The following is a 24876-nucleotide window of genomic DNA, read 5'->3' as shown; positions in this document are numbered from 1 at the left end:
CAAGGCAATGCTCCGGGGGAGACAGTGAAAGTAAAAAAGCAACAGTACAACCTAAATGTATTAGAATATGCACTGGGAACGTTAAAACCATGGCAAAAGCAGGAAAAATAGACAACGCCAAGAAATAAAAAGAATAAATATCGACATAATAAGAATAAGCAAGATGAGTACGTAAGTGGTAGACCAGGACTAGGAAGTATAGACAAAAAAGAAGTCAAAGTATTTTATTCGGAAACATTAGATGAAGATAAGAAGCTGCAATATGAAGTTAATAACCTACAAGACATATTGGCCGGTGTCTAATTTTATTCCAATATTTGACAGAACAATGCTATGAGTACTCCAAATAAAAGCTCATCTTGTTAATATAAACATAGTCCAAATATATGCCTTACTGCATACAAAGAAGAAGAGGAAGTCGAAAAGTCTCTACCAAAAAAAAGAAAAAAGAAGACGTAATACAACGACTCTCAAAGCACGAAATACATGTATTTCGTACGTAATGGGCAATTTTTATGCCAAATTGGGAGTGGGGTTAAAAACAGCTTTCATTGGGCCGTTTGGATTCGGACAAAGAAATAATAGAGGAGACAGTTTCATTATAGTTTAGTAGAGTTTCAGATACTTCCAGAAAACATTGAATTACAAGTATTAAACACATTCTATAAATTTCCAAAACGAAAACTACATAAAAGTCGCAAGTCGATACACCCAATAACATTGTCCGAAGCCAAATTGACTATACAAATCGTGTTTTCGTTCGTTACTTATAGGAAACCGCATAGAGGCGAAATTAGGCAACGTCGCGCGTGTACGAATGCCTGCGACCACCGAACATAAACTAGAATAGAAGGATCACTCTAAGCGCCGCCCAAAATGTTGCCTTTCTCACTCGCTTTCTGATGCTACTCTTTTTTGCTGCCCGGTGGCGACTGCGTTATACAGGGGCGTCTTCAATATTAGAACTATAATAGCGTTGTGCGGAAATTTTGTACTTTAAAAATGCCGGCGATATGTTGCGTAGATGGCTGCAGGAGTAAAAGGGGATATACATTTTTAAAAAAATAAAAATGGATTAGTTTAGTAAAAAAATACACGCTTTTCTTCAGTATTTCTTAAATATCTCGGAAAATTGAGATCCTACAAAAAAATCTAATGTACAAAAGTTGGTTTAAAAACAAAAGATTGGCTTAATAATAAGGCCAATAATATGTTCAAAAAGTATCAGCGATTTAGAGTACATATTTTTTTTAAATCGTGATTTTAATATAAAAAAATGCAAAATTTTTGATAATATTCTGTTATTAGTGGTGGTTTTTAATAGTAAAAGCTATCCGATTTATTATTAGTTGCATTGCAATCATTTGAATGATATAAATTTTAGCCACTTATATCGTGTAACCATACTTAAAACTGCATTTTTTTCGTCATTAAGGGTGGTTATTAAGGGTTTAAGTTTCAAAATATTGATGTGTACTATAATCCCCAATGTAAAACTATATTTATCTTGCATATTTATATGAATTCTAGGTTGTAAAAGACCTATTTTCGTTTTATTTTAATTTTAGTGGTTTGTTCTTTCATCCCCTATTTTAAAAGCAAATAATTAGGCATTTAATAAGTTTTTTTTATTTAACTGCCTTTTTATATTTCACTGTTACCGAGTTCCATATTCTGAGTGTTGTTATCACATTATTATGTAAATTTTATTAAATATTTAAAAAATGGCTATATTAAAGGAGTTATTATTAATTAAGTGTATGTAATATTAGGTAGGTAGTATTATACGCTGCTTCGCGATGTACGAAAATATTCCTTATTAAAAATGTTTCAAACACCCCCCGTATCGTAAAGAGGACGGGATTAGTAAACATCTGACTTTCGTGGGAGCTGCGTCGTTTGGCGACAAAATGTCCCAAAATACTACGCGAATATCCAGGCATTTTTAAAATATTTATACTAATGCGGGTTTTACAGACATAACAATGTATAAAACCCGCATAGAATTGTAATCTTAAAATGTTTAATATGCTGTGTTTTGCATAATGAAAATTAAAGCATTATTCTAATAAAAAATAAAATATCAACTCTCATAAAAATATAATAAAAAATCAGAAATAAAACTCTAATAAACAAACTTAACAACATATAATTTTTTAAATAAGAGGCTCAAATAAACCGCCTCCTTTCGCTAAACAAAAACTTAACCTATCGTAAAAGCTATTTCGCACCTCCAAAAGAGTTTCAGGTAAAATGAAATTGGCACCTTCGACAATTTTATTCCGCAACTCCTCTAAATTTGTTGGCCTACTAAATTCATGCTTGTAAATGGTCTCCTTAAGGTAACCCCACAGATAAAAGTCATTTGGAGACAAATCTGGAGATCTAAAAGGCCATTTAATATCGCCAGTCCCACTAATAAGGCGGTTAGGAAAAGTATTTGTTAAAAATTCTTTTACCCTAGCCGCGTTATGAGCACGACAGCCATCTTGCTGAAAATAAACCGATCCCAGGTCTACATCAGGTAGGATTTGAATGGCAGGAAGAACTTGGTTTTGCAGCAACTCAAGGTACTTTTGGGCGTTTAAAGTGCCATCAATAAAAAATGGCCCCATAACATTGTCGCCCAAAATACCTGCCCAAACATTCAATTTCTGAGGATACTGGGTACGAAACTGATAACTTCTGTGCTCGTTTTCCTGACACCAATAACGAACAATGGAAGGATTGTGTTTGCCATGTAATGGAAAAGAAGATTCATCAGAAAACAAAATATTTTTTAAAAAATATTCGTTTTCATTTGCCTTTTCCATCATGGTTTCACAAAATTCCATTCTTCGCCACTGGTCTTCAGGAAATATTAATTAACACTTCTAGTGGACCGTGTCGAATCAATTTGCAGTTCTAGGGTACTGCAAACCATTTCTTCCCGCCGTTCTATATCCTCGACCACTTCAACAGGTGGTTCTTGACGTCTTGTGTGGCATTTTTTACAATCTTGAAGACAAAAAGATGTCTCAAAATTTGTAACCACATTTAAAACCGTTTTTGCACAATCAATCAGTCTATTCTCAAATGTCACTGAAAGCAAATCTCTACATTGTACTGCCGAATTGCCTCCATAAAACCATTTAAATAGTTGAACTCTTTCGGAAGGGGTATAAACAGCCATAGTGAAAAAAAACACGAAAATAACGCTCAAAAATTATTAACGCAACGTGCAGTAATACAGCAAAGTGAGGTCTGCTGACTCCCGGTTCAAAAAATAAAAACGAAAAATTCCGCCGCCTGCCAACCAAGCGGTGTTGCTATTATTTTGGGTAATACGTAGCTCACGATAATACGATCTGTATGTTAGTTAACAAGGGCTTCAGAAACTGCTTTAATAGAGTTAAAACTTATCCTGAGGCGGACATTGAATCCGATCCATATACCTTTAGTCGGAGTTAGAAGAGTGAAACTGAAGAAACTTAAGAAGAAAATGATTTCTCAATATGATATGATGACATTACAAGAACCTCTAATAAAACAAACAGCAAGCAAATACGTTAACGCAAAGGGAAAAAAATTAATAGAGGTGTAATATTAGCGAATTCACCAAGTTAATAGATTCAACAAAGAAAGAATTTTTAAAACCATAAAAAGAAACCAAAAAAAAAAATCTTAGATGACCAGTGAAATTTTAAAAGTAATGTAACAGAGAAGTGAGAGCCAACAACTGTTTCCGAAGCATTATCAAGTACCAGAAGTTTTAAATGGCGACAAGCTATTAAAAATGAATTAGATGCTTTGTTAGTGTTAACAATACTTGAGAATTAGTTGACAAACCTCACAATAAAAATATTGTTAAAAATAAATGGATTTTTAAGATCAAACATAATAAAAATGGAGAAATTGTTAAATATAAGGCTAGACTAGTAGCTAAGGGCTTCACCCAGAAATATGGTGTTGATTACCTTGAAACATTTTCACCTGTCATTAGATTTAGTAATCTGAGGTTATTGTTAGCTATGGCGGTAGAATTAAATTTAGAAACCGATCAACTGCTTTCCTAAACGGTAACATTAATGAGGAAATTTTGATGTCTCAGCCTGAAGGCTTTGAAGTTAAAGGTTCGGAAAATAAAGTATGTTTATTAAAAAAAGGAATTTATGGCCTTAAGCAATCATCTAGACTTTGGTATTAAAAAGCTCATAAAGTACTTTGTAATTTAAAATTTGTTTAGTCAAATATTGAGCCTTGTATATTCTTCAAAGTTATGCCAGAGTTCTTCAGAGTTCTCGAGTTGATGATTTTTTTTCTTTTCTATAATAACCCTGAAGAGACCAAAACACGAATTAAGTAAAAATTTCAAGAAAAAATAACTTTACTAAACAATTTTTTTGTCTCCTCATTGCATTCTGAATCCTGCTGATTCTAACAAATATTGTAGTGGGAGGGCTTTGCATAAGTAGCATTGACTATTATAGTTGCAGAACAAGAGAAAAATTAGCTCCGATACAAATTAGACAAACAAAACATCTACGGGGGACGGTTTGTAAGACATTTCTTAGAAGATACTTTTAAAATCTTACCTCTCTGCACAGCATTAAAATCAAGTTCTTCTTTGTTATCGCCTTGCACCTCAACAGAACTGGCAGCTCCACCTCCAACACCAATTCTGTACACTGGACCTCCAATTTTGACGATTTGGTGTCCTTTTTCCGGGGACAACTTTTCAGTCATGTCAGCTTCCATACTACCAATACCTCCACTAAACATAATTGGCTTTATCCATTCTCTAAAAGATATAAAAATAATAGTCTATTATTTTTCAGTTGAAATTTACTAATACCTTCTATCATTTCCATCGTGAAGACCGTAAGATCTCACAAAACCACTAATAAGTGGTTCACCAAATTTATTTCCGTAATCTGATGCACCATTACTAGCTTCCACCAGGATTTCCAGTGGAGGAGCGAAATTAGATGGATATTGGAATGTTTCGTCTTCCCATGGTAACTTGTAGCCAGGAATACGTAAGTTACCTAAAATTCATCCCTCTTTTAAAAAAAGCTGACGTTTTCATCATGGAAATTTTATATGCATATTATATTGGAAGGTAATTCGACCAACTTAATCCCTTAAGTATAAAATTTCCCCAGAAAAGTTGTTCAATCTATGTGGATACCAACCAAGTTTTTTACTTTAATTTTTGTGATTTTTATGTTTTAAAAATTAAAAAAAAAATAATTAAAAAACATAATCATCATAATTACATTTTTTGTAATAATGAAACAAGAGACCAGTGTATGAGATTATTATTCTGTAAGACCATGTTTAATGAACAAATTATAGAATAGTTTTCAATAAAAATACTATACTCTAACCAATTAAATGCACAATTTATATAAATGCTATAAAACTTAATTAATCGCTTCTCGGAAATATATTTCAATCCGCAACATTGATGTTTACATTATTGGTATTTAATAATAAATAAACAACTTTTTCATGAGACGCGCTTTTTTGATTTCCTCCACATCTGAAGCGATGCAAAAACGGTCTTGCTTAATAATAATCAGCTCACGATCTCGAAACTTATTTGCCCCGCAAGGACAAAGAAGCTATAAAAAGGTGGAGGTGTACTTATTGGTGTTCATAGGAATGTTACAAGCTATTTCATTGTGTCAGATCCTCATATGGAGCACCTTTTTATTTTAATTGGCAACCAACAATTCATCATTGGAACTGGATATTTTCCTCTTAGATCTGGTCTGGAGTGCTATGCAGCTTTTAGCCAATACCCGCAAAGACTTTGCAATGATTTTCCTCGCCGTAACTTGTGTATACTTAGTGACTTTAACTTTGTTGCCCCATTGTTCCGGGTCGGATGAAGAATCGAGTTCTCTCGCGATAGCTTAACAGTCGGCATCACTTAGTGAAGTAGATGCATTGGAAGCAATGTCTGATTATGTGCTTATTTTATGGTCTATACCAGGTAACCAATCATCCAAACGAAGCCAATTGAATCTTACATTTGATCTTGGAGGATCAAAAACTGAAAACTTTCATAGCAGCGGAGTCAATAGTCAAGCCCGACAAGTACCACCCACTTTTATCATTTACACTTGTAATGCCACATCCGAAGAATAATAAAATTATTGTCAACGGTTTTTATATAGATTTTTACGGAGTAAAATTTAACATAATTAAAGTGACTATAGAAATTTCTGTAATATTAGAGCCTAATGTAAATCATTGAAACGACAGTGTTACGATGACTATATTTATACCACAGAATTTTCCCTTGGTACTAGCTTGAAGAACTTCTGGAAGTTTGTCCGCTCCAGAAGAGAGCTCGTTGTTGACTTGTTGGCGGAATATTTTTCCAAAACAATCATCAAAAATTATGTATTATTCCTGATTAATTGTCTATTAATAGTGGATATATAAATTCAATCTAAAAATATTAATTTCTCATATATATGTTACGGTTAATGTAATATGGTGTAATAAATTTTTAAAATATCAATACATTTATTACTTTCACCGGTAATTCTATATATTTTCCAAAGGGTATTGGGTTGGGTTGGTGAAACGACCGGTAATGTAGCGAATTTATATTAATACACACTAATTTTTTACATTCGCCAAACTTGCTGGCTATTATGAATCTTTACCCATTATTAGCCGCAACATATACACTAACTTACTGCCCAGCTTGGATGTGACGAAGGGCCGTGGACTAGACGCTCTTCCAGAAAATTTTCTTAAAAAGTGCAGTTTCTTAATAGCAGACCTCTTTCTATTATTTTTAATTTATCCCTGAACTTTGATGAATTTCTTGGCTACTGCAAGGCAGTTTTATAACACCAATTCTGAAAAGTGGGGTGATTCACAAGTCAACAACTATAGACCAATTCTTCAATCAAATTAAACCAATTCTTGTCAAATTCTTATCAAATTAAGATAATTTTGATCAAGTCAAAATTTTTTCAAAAATTCTTGTCAATTCGTAGTACCATCCCAAAAATGTTTCAAGTTTGTTTTTAAGCTCCTTACCCCTGCTTTTCAGGGTCAAATATTGCGAGCAATTTGGTTTCATTGCTAGGCGTTCTGCTGAATTGAATGTCATTTCGTTTGTTGACTGAGTCAATATACGAAATGTCAAGTACATGCTTTGTTCACTGACTTCTCCCAGGCCTTTGACAGGTCTTTAATAAGGTAAATCATGGGTTGTTAATATATATATTTAGGCAAGCAGGCATTGTCGGCTTCCTCTTGAAATAGCTCGAGACTTACCCAACTGATTGAACACAGATTGGCAAAGTGCTTGGTTATGAGTTACATGAGATTCGGGTATTGTCTGGTGTTCCACAGGGATCTCACTTGGGGCCTCCGTTGTTCAACCTTTATATAAATGATACCTTGCTGTTGATTTTAAAAAAAATCGTAGTTTTTCTCCACAGACTGCTTCAAGCTACAGTCAGATTTAGTAATACTTAATGAAAAAAAGTTCGAAGATTGAAAAAAATTATTGGTGCTTTAAGAATGGTATGAACTTAAATGCTAGGAAATGTTATTAAAATTGTTTTTGTTATCCTCAAAAGCTAGTAAGCCAGATGGAATCATCAAAAAAAACAGCTATGTACCACTTTTTACAATCTAACGAAAAGCTTTTTTTTTATGTTGTAAGTACATTTGAAGGTTCCCATTTAATTTTTAATTTTAATTATAATTCTCAAATTCTATTGTTGATTTTCATCTCTGTGTTTTAAAGATGCATTTAAATAATAATATAAGAATTTAGTTTTAATGTATTTTAATATTGTTTTTGACCCCTGTATACCATAATATTTTTAACTTGTCTATAATTGTTTTTACTATGTTTTTTAACTTTGTAGCGCCCTGAAGAAGGCCCAACATAGGTCGAAATATTGGCATTAGAAGAAAAAAAGTTTTGAAGAGCTTGGATTTTAATTGACTCCTTATCCAAGTTAACCCTTAAAGTTAACAAAATTAAACTGGGTCACTAAAATAACACATAAAAAGTTATTAAAATACTTCAATACGTGTAGGGAACCTTGAGTGTAATAGATATGAGGTGCACACCCACATATATCAAACTCAATGGCATGTCTCTCACGAAGTTTCCATGTCAGATCATCGCCGAATAACTTTAATCTTAAACTGTAATGTCATAACCTCTAGACTATATCAAGACCCTAGAAAACCGATAAGTCTCTTTACAGTAATTGTGTGGACAAGGTGCTGTGAACGGAAATAGTTAAAACACTCAATAAAGAAGTTGGAACAATACGCTACTAGTATTCAAACCTCCATCATAAAGTCATACAAAAAGTCATGCCCTTTAAGGCGTTTCCAGAACTCTGATAAAATCTTAGGGCAGAGTCTAGAAAAGCAAAAAATAGCAGACTAGTGGAGAACTGGCACTATTATCGGAGCCACCTCAATCAAATAAACAGCTTGTGAGACAAAAGCCGATAAAAGCATGGAGCACATACTGCAGGGAAATAGAGAACTATCCCTGATTCCACTTCCAGAATTACGGAGGGTCGGATACAGGTACCTTACTTATCCTTGGAGGCGGATTAGCTATTTTCCGATCGGATAATACACGAGGACCAAATAAATGGGTCACTCTCCTCATTCTCTCCCTTTAAATCCCCAAGACCTGACGGCATCTATCCAGCACAACTTCAGTGGGCGTTGGGAGTTAATATCAATAGACTCTGCTCTATACTCAGTGAAAAGGTGGGTGGAAAGGCGACGGACCACAAAGAGTTCATCCTTGATTATGTATTTATTGAAATCGAGGATGCGTTTGATAAAACAACCTTCTGTAACATAACTCAGTCGCTAAAAATTAGAAAAGAAAATGCAGAATGTCAAAATTAGGGCGATGGTAACCACAAACTGTCCACAGGGAGGAGTGCTATCACCTCTATTGTGGACGATGGTTTTGAACCGTCACATCATTCGGCTGAATAATGACCACCACGACACAATAGCCTACGCGGATGACTTGATGAAAAGACAGAGTTGGTGTTGTTCACCAAAAAGAGGAAAATAAAATGTCTTCTGACACCCAAACTACCAGCCACCTAACTATGCATTGGAAGTAAAGTACCTTGGTCTGACACTCGATAGTAAACTAAATTCAAACTCTCACATCATACCAAAAGAGGACCGAGAGCATATACTTTACGAGTGAAAGCGCATAATTGGCAAGACCTGGGGCTTCTCCCCCAGGGTGGTTATGTAGATCTACGCAGCTATCATAAGACCTACGCTAACGTACGGCGCTATTGTCTATGGCCATAAAAAGGATTAGGTCACAATGCGTAGAACACTAGATCATGTTCAAAGGACAACATAACGAGAACTATGAGAACACACCAAGCAGAGTTTTGAAAGTCCTGCTGTGTCTGACGCCCCTGGACATTTATGTCAAGGAGGTCGTCTTACTCACAATGACGCGCTTTCGCTCTACTGGGATGAACATAAGTGTGGCGACAGGGCTGCAAACAAGCAACAAACTCGCTTCCTATACTGGAGGCTCGAGTTGACCTTCCCTTGCCAATCTTTGTTCTCACCAAACCCTACACAATCAACATAAAGGTACTAATCGGATGGCGAGTATTAATAATGCCTATTCGGACGGTTCCAAAAGTAAAACAGATTAGGGCTGCGTCACATACTCCAAAGACCTCCAATTAAATACCTATTGTGTCTTTCAAACCGAAATATATGGCATAACCCTGGCGTCTCAACAGATAATCGGTAGAAACGTTACTGACAAAACAGTGATTATCCACACGGCAGGCAGTTCCTGCACCATCAAGACCGCATCTTACGTCGAAACTAGTGCAACAATGCCATCACACCCTCGTGGAAGCTTCTTCCAAAAACAGAGTGGAAGTCAGCTGGATCAAGGGGCACAACCACATCAAGGAAAAGCGGGACGTCGACTTCCTTGCCAAAAGGGCCGCCGCTCTTCAAAAAGTAGGGTCGGAGCCTTCCCACCTACCAACCAAGGAGCTTCCCACCTACCCAGACAAACTGGGGGCAACCCGTAAATTGTCTCTGACTAAAGTGAAACTACATCTTATAACAGGCATCCTAACTGGTCACTGTAAATTCAATGGCCACCTCATTAAAAAGAAACTAAGGACGAGTCTACTAAGCAGGGTATGATATATAAGCAGGGGCAACCATGAAGACGAGACAATTTTTTTGTACTTTGCTACTGGCCCCCTCTCTCGCCAATACATAGCAGCATTCTAGGTATATCCCACCTATCCCTTGAAGAAATCAGGGTGTCCCTTGCCCACGTCGTCGTTGTCGTTGATTCGCTGGGCTGGATGACGAGGTGAGGGAGAAGTCCCCTACTCCTTTAACAGAGGTGCACAATGGGCCTAAGTGCAGTCATGGTGCTTGCACCAACCTCTGCAATAAAAATACAAAAGCAGCATATACAGATACACTCCTATTACATAGATAATACCAGAATGTAATATGTTAATCAAATCAGGGATATGGGGGTTTTACTTGTCTGAGCTTCATTCCACATACTTCAAATGTAGTAACTAAATCATTCCAGATGCTTGGTTTTATTAAATGATGTTCTCGAGATTTTCATAATATTGCTTTCTTCAATTTCCTATAGTGTTGCACTTGTTCACATTCACACGTTCACATCTCGAATACAGTTCTTGTGTTTTGTCCTCTTACTATAGTAAAGATATTCATAAAATTGAAAGTGGGCAACACAAATTTCTAGGATATGTAGCTTTTAAACAGAATGAACTGCTTATTAATGATCTAGATGAGTTTAATTACCAGCAATTAGAGTTCTAAACTTAAAAAATCTGGAGACTCGTCGCAAACATAACTTAAATATGTTTTATGATATTCTTTTGCCCTTAACTTTTACATAAAATAGGTCTTCATATTCAATCCAAACAAATTAGACAGGCAGTTTGGTTTTGCTGTTCTAAACATCGCACAAATTATGGTGACATTCCCTTTTTGCTAAGAACTGTCAGGTTGGCCAATCAACATTCTCATGGAGTGGACTGCTTTGAGACCCGGCAGAGTTTAGGAGAGGTTTCAGTTATATTATTACCTAAACTACTTTGCCTCATTATTAACACTATCTTAACCTTATTTTTTAAGTTTATTCACCTTATTTTTTAATCTCTGTAATATTGGGTTAGGCCTGTCGATAAATAAATAAAACTGTCACCTAACTTTGGCTTTGCTAGAGTATCAAACTCATATCATCACATATTTCCGCCTTCCGTTCTCTGAGATATAATATACTTTTTTTTTCTTACCAACAGAGTATCCGGCAGTTCCCGCAATACAATATCCACCCCTACCAACACTTTGAACATCTCGGATTCGTCCTCCAGTTCCGGTAGTAGCACCACTGAAAGGTGCCACACCGGTGGGAAAATTGTGAGTCTCTGCTGTAAATATAAGGTGGGATTCTGATGGAACTTGCCTAAGTTCGCTTACTGCTCCTGCGTTTGCTGGTCTGAGACTACGGTGTATGTAGCCTCTTATGGCACTAAAAATGTTAATATGGTTAATATAAAATAAAGCTTAAATATAGTAACTGGTAAATTTTTGTATGTTTAATATGAACATGTTAATATGATGAAAGAGATTTCGCTTCCATTGCATGATATCTACAAATTCAATTTCTTTAAGAAATTACTAATAAATAAGAATATAAATATGAACGAAATATTATTTATATAAAAATAGTATACGTAATAGATATTTATATAACAAATGCGTAAAATATCCTTTTTTATGAATGGAAATTATAAGAAAATCAATGGGTAACATACACAATATTTCCAGCTACCCAAAAAAACATAAAAAAACGCACTAGTGCCTAAAAATGCATAAAGGAATTTGATATGACCAGCTAGTTAAAGATGCCGTGTAAGAATATAAACTAGCCTTTTTGGATGGACAAAAGTTTAATTGCAATTAAAATTAGAATATTTTAGTATGATTAGTTTTTATTCAAATTTAACATTCCTCTTGTGAACCGTTTTATGCCTAGGAAGAAGGCTGGGGACAGTTAAAACATTTCTTGCGGGTACGGTTAAAATAGCTTATTTATTTGATTTTATTATTTCTTAGACGCTAAGAGAACGCCAAAGGAAGACTACTAGAGGCCAGGCCGACGTATGGGCCTATAAACTAACCTATGAAGATGTAAAAGCGGAATCTTCATTACGAACACCGGCAGAAAATCATGGACTTAACATGGGTCCCTGTTGAGGTACGTACGTAAGCCAGATACCGCTGGTGGAGATGAAAATCAAGAAGTTGGTATAAGGCTCACAGTCGAGTGTTTAACCGGGAACAGAAATGACAGCTTTCTAAGTATTTTTAACTAAATATGCAGATATTCTATCACAAACCGGAGTAATATTCTGAACCGATTCTGTTATGATTCTTTCCAAATGAGCAACATCTGTAAATGGCCTTTGAAGATACACTTTTTGCTTAAAATAATCTTATAAGAACAAATCAAGTGTCTTTAAATTTGGAGAGCAAGGTGGCCAAAAAAAACCGATTTGTAACTTTTCCATTAAAATAATTTTCAAGGTATTGCCTAATTTACATCTAACCTACTGCGGTATGGACCACCATCCCGTTGGAACCATATTTGCTGGGGGCTGTACATATTATGTAGTCCGATTTTGGCCACTTTTGGATCTCTCCTCCCCCTCACGTATCCTGTTGTATCTTGTCACAAACCCCCCTATAAAGACATGTAGATTTCTTCATGACCAATTCTGTAGAAAAATTCTTTATTGAAAAAACTGAGACAATTTTCTTTTAATCTGGGCGTAGAGTGAAATACGAGACAAGCCATTCATGTAAATCATATATAACTGGCGTACATTGTTCTTTTGCTGAAACTTCCTGGTCGAGTTGACGAGTGGATTAGCAAATTTCGAAGTCATCTTTCTCAAACCACTCTATAATTGGTTCGGACGTACTATCTATTTCGCACATCAATTCATTATTTCGGTGTTTTATCACTTTTCTCGCATGACATTTTTTAGCATGTATGGTTTGGCTGTGTACTGCTTTAACGTGTAAATTCTTTTCTCTTTTTGATGCATTTAAAACTGTATTGGCTCCAAAGGAACAATGTCCATTCTCCGTCCATCCCTTTTTTTCATTCTCTGTCCATTTATGGACAACACCTTGACATTGAAGCAGGGAAACCTTATCAAGAAAATCTCCTAATTCATTCTCTAAAAACTGTAAATAACGGTTAGTGGTCAAAGATTCATAAATAAAAAGGTCCAATTATTTTATTTCGGTAAATTCCACAACACACATTTGTTTTGAATGCATGCTGGTCGCGAGTTTTGATGTTAAAATTTGGATTACTATCACTCCATGAACAGCAGTTTTAGGAAGAGATTGTTCCATTTGATGAAAATGTTGGTTCATCCGAAAAAATAATGTCTTGCCATGAATGTGCTATCCCCTAATATTCCTTGAATATCACAGCAGATCTCAAAGCATCCATCACGATCTGCTGGTCTTAACGTATGAATAAATTGGGGCTTGTGTGGTGGAAACCTGTTCTTTTTTTAAATGTTTGAAACCGAATCATTTTTAATAGGATATGACATGGACGCTGCCTTAGTTCGCAAGGACCTTTTAGGATGTTGGATTGTTAAGAGAATTATTTTAAATTCCATGTCATCATTCACAACCCGTTATTGGCGTTTCTTGACAAATGTATTATTATTACTTACATCTCCAAAAGTAAGTAATAGAAAATTTGGTTAATATTTTCCTTACTGTGCCATAGTAAAGATTTTCTCTAGGTCTTGGATATTAAAAATTTTCGCAGCTTTTCGATACGTTTTATAATTGTCACCCACAATTAACAAAATTTCAATTTTATCTTCAGTGCTTAATGTTGCTGACATTTCTACTAAATTTTATAAATATTTTAGGTCAGATACTAAATACAACTGATGTTTTCAACCCCTCACTGTCAAACATTTCTTGCTATAAACAAATCATTTGTTTGCCATTGCATCCTAGATTTCACGTAATTACACTTATTATTATTATTATTATTATCATTAATAAGAAAAAAATTTAAGTCACAAGCTATAATTGCATATTTGAATGTAGTTTTTACTTCTAAACAACTTCTTTTTATAACAATTCTTTATTGTCAACAAAGTTATTGTACTCTTGAACAAAATTCACATTTTTTGACAAACCTCGTATACGACTAATAAAATTTAATTATTGCATTTTATGTGTGGGACCATGCAGAACTTTTTATAAAAGAATAACTTTTTTTCCTAGACTAATAATAAAAAAGTTTCCTATATGTTGCCAACGTAGACACACTCTTATAAATAGGATTAATCTGGGATTTCCTATTATTGATGGTAAGTATTATAAAAGTTGATTTTTTTGGCAAGAACCCATGTTCACATTAAGAAATGGGATTCATCAAACAAGCACTCAAAGATAATGAATTCAAAAACTTTAGAAATAGAGCTCATAATAGTAATCGGAGGACAGTTCTTAATTTCATGTCAAGAGCCAGATTTGTATATAGGAATTATTTTGGTAATTTTTCATCTATCTGGATAAGTTGAAGTTCTGAAAATAATATCAAAAGAATGTCCTAATGTCGTCAACAAATAATCACACCGCAACCGTTTAATTTATAATCTGGAATGCCATCTGCAATCATATCCCTGTTCCCTTTAATTTTCTTAATGGCCTTTAAAACGTCATCCTCTGAGAACGGCCGACTACAAAAACATGAAATTGGTTCTAAGCGGCAAGCAAGTTAAATCGTTATCATTAATACTTATGGACTTGAAAAAAACTCGAGAATTTTATAAAATTCTGTAATATCAAATGTTATTTCCTCCATCATATCTGTCAAAGTGTCAAATCTCTCAAGGATTTCACAAAGGAAGAAAACATTTTGGGATTTGTTCGTAGCTCAGATTTTACTTCTCTCAGCCTTAATTTTTTTTAACAGAAGGTTAGGGGAACGGTTTCTGTATCACGAGTAGAAGGAGCTGGATTTAAGACACAGTTTAGATTTAAGTTTGATAATCGTAATGGTAAACCACACTGCGTATATTCCATATTTTTTAAATATAAAGTAACGTCCTACGGAAATGATCTTTGTCTTCAAAGCCCCTTTCAAACGTTAAAAATTCCATCCTTAAGGTCTGATGACATCGCCGTATTCGTCAGTGTCACCGAAACGCTTAATATAAAATATATTATTTTTAATATTACTACTCTCGGCATACGTCATATTGCAATCAATATTTCATCATAATTATATTAAATTAATTACTTAAATATACTATCTGTAAAAGAATAACGTAACAGTATATCTTTAAAAGTTTATTTCGAAATAAGCACGCAGTTATCAGGTTGATTCTCTGCTGGGGTGCTTGATATAATTTATTATTTAAAAATCGTTTACGCTTTTTAAATAATATCTGTGAACAACAACTTGTTATCAAAAGAAGTAATAACATATTTTTTATAAATAAATATTATAGTGCGGCTCTTAATTGTCCCCCTTCTCCCTCTTGTCTTTTGAATGCGTTTATATAAAAATTTGAAATTTGGCACATATTATTAGCAACCTAAATACTACAGTTTGGTCCCTAGCTCATTTTACAAAACTTCAAAATGGCGGCATGGAACGCCATGCTTTATGGTCCTAGAATATTAAGTCATTACTTCTACCCATAGCAAAATGGTAGCTTTTCAAAATCTTATTTTTCGTGTTTTTATTTTCTTTACTACACCTGGTGTGATTTATTTGGTGTTGTTGTTTGTAGAGTTGCTTGATTTTTTTAGCTTTTTTTTTCTTTTTTGACATTGCTAATGATGTGTGCCAAATTTCAAATTTTTGTATAAACGGATTCAAAAGATAAAAGGGAGGGGAACAATTAAGAGCCGCACTGTATAATTTCACAAAAAACATGTCCATATCTGATTTAGTTATTTTATTTCTAAGTTAATTGTTGAAGGATTCTAATAATGGTTACACCAAAATATTCTGGAAAAAATGTATTTCTAAAGTCATTGTTCCTATTATGGTGTCATTTGGAAGCAAAGGTCAAAACTCAAAAATACGTTTATTTACTCTGAATAATCGTGTGAACATATAAGAAACAGAACCCGATGAAAATTATTTTTCCGTGAGTACTAAACGCAAATTTAACATCTTTAACTTAACTAAATTTCAAAAAATGTTGTTTTGACGTTATATGAAAAAAAGTGAACATTATAACCCCAATGTACCGTATTTAAAATTAGAAAATTAAGGTAGTTTTCTAAAAGCGACAGCGACTGGATACATAAAAAATTAGCATTTATATAACAGTACTTGTACATGCATATACAAAAAAACAAATTTAATTTATTTAAAAAAAGTTATTGTGTCCTATTAAAATGGCATATAAATTTGAATTTTTAAATACACGAAATGTATTTTTTTCTTTTGCGATACTATTCAATTTCTCTGTATTTTACATCATATTAAATGATATATTATATATTTTTTAATTAATAGTTATCTAAGTATAAGATATTCTGTTTGTATTGAACAATAATGTATGATGTCTAAAATCTTATCGCAGAAGTCAGATTAAAAATAGCATGAATAAAACCTGGAAATTTACCAACTTTGGACATTATTTGTTGTCTCTTGACCAAAAGTAATAATCAAAAACTATTATAATTCAACATAATACAAATTAAAAACTATATTTTAGGAGATATTATTTTTAATACCGTGATACCTTATAAGTATAAATGGACAAACCATAATTTTATATAAAGATTATAAATTTAAGGGATTACCTCTTAATTTACTTATCACACAACTAATAAATGTTGGCTTCTATTGCCTGCATTAAACTTTATATCTATCACAAAATGCCTCATATCATTTATATGCATTACTGTTTCAAGAATAGATTTTTATATTATTATACCCGATAGTTTTAAGAAAATGAATGTGTAAAGTATGATTAAAAACTATATGAATTAATTACTCAAATATAAGACATCAAAATTAAGAAAACCATACATTGACTTTCTATTATTTTCCTCAATAAAATAATATTTGCAGATTTAAACTTTGTTCATGTTCTGCACTAAAAAATATTATATTACTACACCACATTCAAAACACTATGCATTTTGCCTGATACATCTATGAATGAATTGACAACCATTTTATCTTGTAATAATAAAAATTAGTCTGCTATGTATTTAATTTGACATTAATTTTTAACAAGTTTTTAAATATATCAAATCAAATCACAATATGCTTTATTATTTTTTAACAAGCATTTGTGACAAACAAAGCTAGAGTACCCAAACTAATTACTTAATATACATTTAAAGATATTAGATATAAAAGTAACAAATAAAATACAAAAAACGAAACATATACGAAACATATGTACATTTTCCTAAAAGTATATATAGGAAGTATATTATTTATAAAAAAATCAGAAATCTAGAACTTAAAAATGCAAACTTCGGTATTAACAAAGTCGCCATAGTATTCGGCAAATGAATAATAAGTTTTGCAAGTCAGGCATTTTTAGTTTAAATTTGAAAAGCTTGATAGATGTAGCCTCCTTTAGGTCTCCCGGCAAATGATAAGATTTTAATTCCCTCGTAAAAGATTGATTACCCTGGCTTAGCCCCACAGATACGTACAGCACTTCTGAAGAACAAGCAGCATCCGTATAAAGTAAGCAGCTGTATGCCCCTGTCATACCTGAGGTAAGATTCAATCAATGAAAAGTATACCGACCTGCCAAACTCCTGAGTAGCCACCTTGATAGCATAACACCCTGCAGACAATTTTCTGTAAACGCCCAATATATAATCCTCAACTTTGAGCTCTCTATTATTAACTATGCGCAAAAACTGATGATCAGCTGCCGTTGTAGTCCGCAGAGAACCCGTGTCGGGATTATGTCAGAAAAAGGGTGTTATCATCTTCAAATTGAGTAAATTTTCCCTGAACATCAATATTGGTAAGATCATTTATGTACAGGGAGATAGGACGGTAATCAGAGCACTCAGTCCCCACAAGTACTTGCTCTTGTCGATAGAAAGAAAATCAGAAGGATGTAACCCCCTGAAAGAAATTAAACATGTCATCATTTGTACTGGCATTCTCCCGAAAGCCAATTTGAAATTTAGTGAGGATATTGTTGGATTTTAAAAAGAACATAATGCGAGTTTTGATTAGGTCTTCAGTCAATTTTAAAACAGTCGACAACAGAGCGATGAGACGAAAATTAGAAGAATCATTTAGGGCTCCAGCCTTGCAAATCGGGATAAATTTGCTGATTTGATAGGATGGAAAAGTCTTGCCCAAGAAATGTTAATTGCATCAGCTAACACCTTATGTCCTGTAGCAGGCATAAGGTAGGTTTAGAAATTCTCCAGCCGAATTTCAAAGAACATCTTTGAGTTCTTTTAGGTTTGTAGGTAAAAAGAAACACAAATTTTGAACAAAAAGATTCTGCAAACATTTAAAAGGCTCCGGTGAAGGGCTCAGATTTGTCTGGAGTTCAAGAGAAATGTTCATCAAAAATTCAAAAATCGTTGGGATAGACCTCAGGATACGCGGATGTTGTTTTTGTTTGATGATCCATTTATGCAGTTGGAATATTAGGCCTGCTTAAACATTCTGATTAGACGTCGGTATACAGCGCGGTAAACATTGAAATAACTGTGTAAAGCCGGAGAACCTGCAAATTTTCTTATAATATAAAGAGACCTCAGATGTTTTAATGATATTTTCAATGGCTTTGTGAACCAAAAGTCTTTTGGTTTCAATTAAGGTTTATTGTTAAAAACTGGGAGGAAGCATCAGAAAAGTACACCATCTTTTTATTAAAGAAGCATACAGGATCAGGCACATCAGTGAAGACAGAATCCCAAGTCTCTTGTTAAAATTATTTGTACTTTAAAATACCGCCATATCGCGGTGCAGATATCCTAAGTTCGCGTTGAATATTCAGTATTCTGCACAATATAAACTGTTGATCTGATAAAGCAGAATTGGCGACTCTACATGCCATTCAGCTATCGGGAAAAATTTAACAAAAATAGTAAATTGTAGTGCTTGTTGAATGTATTATTTTGATGAAACTTTTACATGCATCCTTATATTGAAGGCTCTAATCAAATGATCCAACCGTAGAGTAAAAAAGGCACCCTTATCATTAAAATTGATATTAACGTCTCCTGTAAGGATTATGTGAGCCGCCGACAGAATTTCAATTAAGAGTGTCGCTAACATACATATATATCATATATCATACATCCACCGTGAGTAGACACTGAATGAATATTTAACAGCAATACAGTTAGTTGATTAGGGGAAATACCAATTTGTTTGGGTTTTTTAGCTTATCATTAGCCACATGTTACTTGTCGATGTCTACTTTAAAAAAGCTATATTTGGTGGAATATTTAATATTGAAAGAATAAAGACACTTTGAAAATTAATACTATTTGGTTGACTGAAAAAATAGATGTTGAACAATAAATTTACTAATTAATATTTTTGAACCTATTTTTGAATGATGTAGTCCGTGGTCATTTCTTTCTTCAAAGTACATAAAACTATCAAAGTTGAGATACCTAAAGTTTTGTCTTTTAGCATTCGCAACTCATATTAAAATAGAGTAATTACATGAGAATTTAGCGCCTAAAATGGATACTCAAGATACTTTGTGCTAGCAGTTAATATCATATTTTGCAAAAGTATTTTTTTTTTAGTAATGACGCCAACAAAAGGAAGACGGTTTTTGTAGTCAGTTCCCACATCCACTTAACGGATTTTTTGTGTTCTGTACAGGCTGCGTAGTGTTGCTTAATATATTGTTCTCAATATATTAAGTTAGTTTCTTTCTGTGAACTTAATTGTTGCAGATCTATGTTAAGTCTATGTCTAAAAATTGATTATTCCCATTATGCATGCAGTTTCAGACTGGAGAATCAGGATAGATTCAAAATTATCATTTGAGGGTCACATCAAACATGTAACAAATAGGGCATCAAACATGTAACAATGAAGGTCTTTGGTTTCATGCAGAGGGCAAGTGTTGGCTTGCCTACTTTCAGAATGCTTTATTGTTCTCATGTTAGACTAATTTTGAAGTGAAACGGGTCAGTTGTTTAGTCCATCTTACTATTGTTACATTGAGCAGCTTGATGTAACAATAGTAAGATGTACTAAACAACTGACGATGTATTTAGAAGTTAATATTACGAGGACGAATATCAGTGGGTGAGGGATAGTCTAAATTTGCCTACACTAGAATCAAGACGAATTCTACTAGATTGATGTTCTCATAATAAGATTACAAACATTACAAAGGTTGACTATTTAAAAATGTTTTGAAAAACGTCAATGCTTTCCGGCAGCAAATTCACTTCTCTACAAATTCTGGCTAATGGGGAATTAAATGCATAGTTTGTTCGGAAAAGTGACTCATTAAAAAGAGAGTGAACGCGAAGCACCCTTTGAGGTACAGAGAATGAGATCTAAATAAATACTTCTAGTTGTTATGTTAATAGCTTCATTAACTCTTTCAATCTTTAAGTCATCAGCAAATAAAAGTGACTGGCTTACAAATATACAATTCTACAAAGCAAGACTCAAAATCCAAATCTTCACTTTTTGGATATGATTGGAAAGATAGCTACCAATCCATTGAAGAAGAGGTCCATGAACTCACAAGCCTTCAAGTTTACCCTATCAAAAGCCTTGGAGAAGTCCGTATATACCGCATTACTTGACATCATCTCTCCAAGGCTTTTAACAAGATCTGTTCATATGCTAGCAGGCTGGTAACAGTAGAGCGACCAGAAATAAATCCATGTTGGGCTGTAGAAAAATTATTCTTAAAGCAGGATATGTTTTCTGATGAACAATTTGTTCAAAAATTTTGCCAAAATCTTGGAAGTATGCCTATAATTCTCCACATTTGTCTTGTCTTCACTCTTATGTATACCAGTGATATATATTACCTTCCAGATATTGCGAAACATACCTGTGGGCAAGGATATATTAGGTATTTTAGATAGAAGAGACTGGAAATTCTTAATAAAACAAAGAGGATTGCCATCCGGTCTAGCCCCAAACTTATTGTTTACATGCAATATTCCATTAAACACATCAATAGAGGTAATATAATTATAATGAGCCAAGATTGGTGGTTTTTAGATAGTTATAGGACTGAGGAATACAGGGTGTATTGCAATAGGCAGAGGAAAAATAATGTCCAAAAAGCTCTACAATATCTGAAGAATTATTGGCAGAGGAATCACCATAAACCACTGAGCTAGAAAAACAATCTTTTTTATTTTTATTTTTGACATAACTCCAAAAAGCTTTACTATTAGAATATATAGATCCTCCAAAATCTGAAAGTGTGCTTGGTAAGTATTTTCATATAGAGTTTTGCACGATTTTGGCAAGTCAGAGAATACAGTATAGTCTTTAACAGAGTTAGTTACTTTAAAAATTCTGAGTGCTCTCTTTTTTTCTCAAAGATCACTGCTTTTAATTCAGGACTAAACTAATAAGGAAATATTCTATTTTTTGCAATTGGCTTAGGTACAAAAATAAAAAAAAACTATCTATACTGCCTATTAAGGACATTATAAAACATCTCTATGTACCATTAATCTTATTTTTAAGAAAACTTGCCAGTCAGTACAGGACAATTATTAATATTATGATAATTGCATTTTTTTAAATCATTAGGCATAGCTTTACGGAAACTAGTGTACCTCTTTGGGTATTTTAAACTCCAAATTTATCACTGGATGGTAGATATCACATGCAGTAATAGGTGCTTTTGAAACATTTACTTTCACTTTTGAGCTACTACTAATTACAAGGTCTAGTACATCTATGTTGATAGGAAATGAGTTTAGCTGATATAAATTTAAGTACAATAAAAAGTCAAAAAGGGCATTAGCATAATGAGGTGTGCTATTTAAGGGGGTGGGGGCAGCTCCATAATTATCTTTTTCCCAGCAGACATTAGGCAGGTTAAAGTTACCACACAGAAGAACATCATCATGTGCAAACATCATCATGAGCTGCATCACTTGTGATATATACATAGGAGGTCATGGGGCAAGAGCCTATACTGATCAATATTTATCATGGTAAAAACCTGTTTAATGTCTACAGTATTCAAATTAAGTTAAAATGAGGGATGATTGTTTATATACTGTCCCCAGTTGTTGCCACTTTTTTAAACTTAGAATTCCTTGTTGAAATATTAGACAGCCTAAAACTTTTGTCATACCATTTCACCGCACTATTTATGGCAAAAATGAACCTACTACATGACTTGCTACTAATTTTGCACAGCTAACTAAAGCAAATAAATCTGTTTGATTCTAAATTTAGTACTTTTAAGCAAAAACTAAGACAAATTTTGTAAATCTAATTATTCAATCATGGTCTTAGCAATTTGTGTTAAATGATGTAGTTCTTGCTTACTGTGATTTTGAGAAATGATGTATCTGAGTGTGATTGATTTGAGTGACATGATATGGAGTTTTTATATAGAGTAATATGGAGTGTGATACTTTTAACCAAACTTGGATATAATTTATTATATATTGCTATAATTACAATGTAAATGGATTCCATTGATAAATAAATATTCATACACAATTATGGCTCATAAAAAGATGCAGTAAGGTACCTAATATTGTTATTTTTCTATATCCTATGCAAAAAAATTCTATTCAGGCTTTCTTTGTTGTTCCTTCTCATATTCCTAGAATTTTACATAAGCTTGTATTACACAGTGTGGGATATTAAATGTGATACATGTACACGTAAAATGACAAATATATCAAATTGTAATGCAAGTTGGGAACATACTTCTGTCTAGTAATCACTTAGTACAGGAATACTCCTTTTCATCAAGACACACCCTTTTATTACATAATTTTCACCTAACTTGCATTGACTACTTTAAAGTTGTTAACAACAAAATTAATTAGAATAAAATGAATGTAGGTAGTTCCTTTTAAAACCTTATGGAACAATTTAGAATGCATGGAAAATTCAAGATTCTTTCTGCCAACAGAGACCAACTATTTCAGGAAAAATATAAAGTAGTACAAAAACTATAATAATTAATGTTTCACATTTTTATCACAAAGTAAAAAAATTGGATGACTTACCTGCTATTATCACTAAATTTAATAACATTGTTAGGGTTTGTATGCTTCTGGGTCTCAATTATCATATCAATCAAAGATTCCTCATATTCAACTCCATCAACTACCATTTTTCCTTTAAAGAACCAGTGACGGCTGTGTTCACTATTTGATTGAGCAAGATCAAAACATTCAATATTAGTGGGATTTCTTTTCAGAACATTTTTAAAGAGGTTTGTATAGTATGCTAAGTCTGCTTCATCAAAGGCCAACCCCATTTCCTTATCAATCTCTTTTAGTGCTTCTGCACCTTTCTTTAACACATCCACTTCTTTAATATTCTCCCTTTTCTCTAATTTTTCATTAAAGCTATTGTTTGGAAGGTTTTCTTTAGTATAGCGGCATTCAGTCATCCGATCATGTAATGCCCCAACTAAACTAAGCTCCAATTCTTTAGACATTATAGCATTTGGTAAAAGTTTGATTAAATATCTCCGAGACACTTCCAGTCTTACAACTTGCTTCAACCCCAAGTTTTGACAAATTGATACAGCATTGGTCGAGTTAGCTGTAGAAAAATTAAATCTAGGACCTACCTCTATAAGAATATCTTTACTTGAAGAAGTGAGGAATTCTTTAGAACGGAGATTGACAGGACTCAATGGATCTGCCAGTACCCATTCTAATGTTTTAATCTCAGATTGGGTCACAGACTTTTCTATTTCCACATGATAACAAAGCTCTGTTTCAACATCCTGTACGGCATTGCAAACCAGTTGCAGATTGGCCAAAATCTCTTTTTTCTTGGCTGGGGTACAACCTGGCTGTTTGTAAAATCTCAAAATAGAATTTTTTTCAGTCATTTTAAAATGACCTGTGTGATGCTTATACTTTCAAATACAAAAAAGTACTGAAGCTGCTCGGGTTGAGAATCGTTGCCTATAAAGAAAATAACGAATTATCTTATTAAATTAATGCAATAAAGTTCAAATTTTCGGCCGAATAGGTTATCACTAAACTTACACATACATACGTTGTTCTATGCTGTAACTCGCATTATCTGTTTGAGAAAAAAACAACGGATTAAGTTAAAATTTCCAGAGGATCATAAATAATAATGTGTGGTTAAATAAATTTAATCTTAGAATCTAGAATATGAAACTTTAAAAATTTAAATACAATGCGAAAACACGTTTGTTTTCGTGAGTAAATACGGCTGTGTGTACTGTTAATGTTTTCATATACGGAAATTTTAGGTTTAAAATAAAGGCACTGCTTGAATAAGGATCCTTATAGGCATTCTCAACACCCAATATAATACATTAAAACTAATTAGCATATCTCTATATCACTAAAATAGAGATACATACAATTATTTATTTATTCACTGGACTTGCCCATTAAATTACAATAATAAAGCAAATTATAAATTTGGAGCAAACACACCTACATCAATAATCTTACAGAGCACCTAAAACATAAGCAATAAAACACAAAAATTATCTTTATCACATGCCTCTATAATCACAATACATTATATTTGCAAAAACTGAATATCAACTAAATCAATATAAGAACTACTGCTAATCA

The 24876-nt window shown here is 33.4% G+C and overlaps 1 protein-coding gene across 1 annotated transcript in view; it reads right to left on the bottom strand.

The window, feature by feature from the left end:
• LOC126744648 (phosphoribosylformylglycinamidine synthase) overlaps positions 1-24495 on the bottom strand; it is a 130164-nt gene extending 105669 nt beyond the window's left edge. Inside the window, exons 1-5 of the mRNA XM_050452153.1 lie at positions 24310-24495; positions 23311-24225; positions 11343-11578; positions 4835-5027; positions 4575-4780 (exon numbers count right to left, since the gene is read on the bottom strand). Coding sequence (XP_050308110.1) covers positions 4575-4780; positions 4835-5027; positions 11343-11578; positions 23311-24149 — 1474 coding nt within the window. The 5' untranslated portion in view covers positions 24150-24225; positions 24310-24495. The remainder of the gene's footprint in view (positions 1-4574; positions 4781-4834; positions 5028-11342; positions 11579-23310; positions 24226-24309) is intronic.
• Positions 24496-24876: the final 381 nt, after the last annotated feature.

This window comes from Anthonomus grandis, chromosome 14 (genome assembly GCF_022605725.1).
Source record: "Anthonomus grandis grandis chromosome 14, icAntGran1.3, whole genome shotgun sequence".
Classification (NCBI taxonomy): domain Eukaryota; kingdom Metazoa; phylum Arthropoda; class Insecta; order Coleoptera; family Curculionidae; genus Anthonomus; species Anthonomus grandis.
The sequence above is the reverse complement of the archived record's forward strand: the minus strand, read 5'-3'. Positions and strand labels throughout refer to the sequence as shown.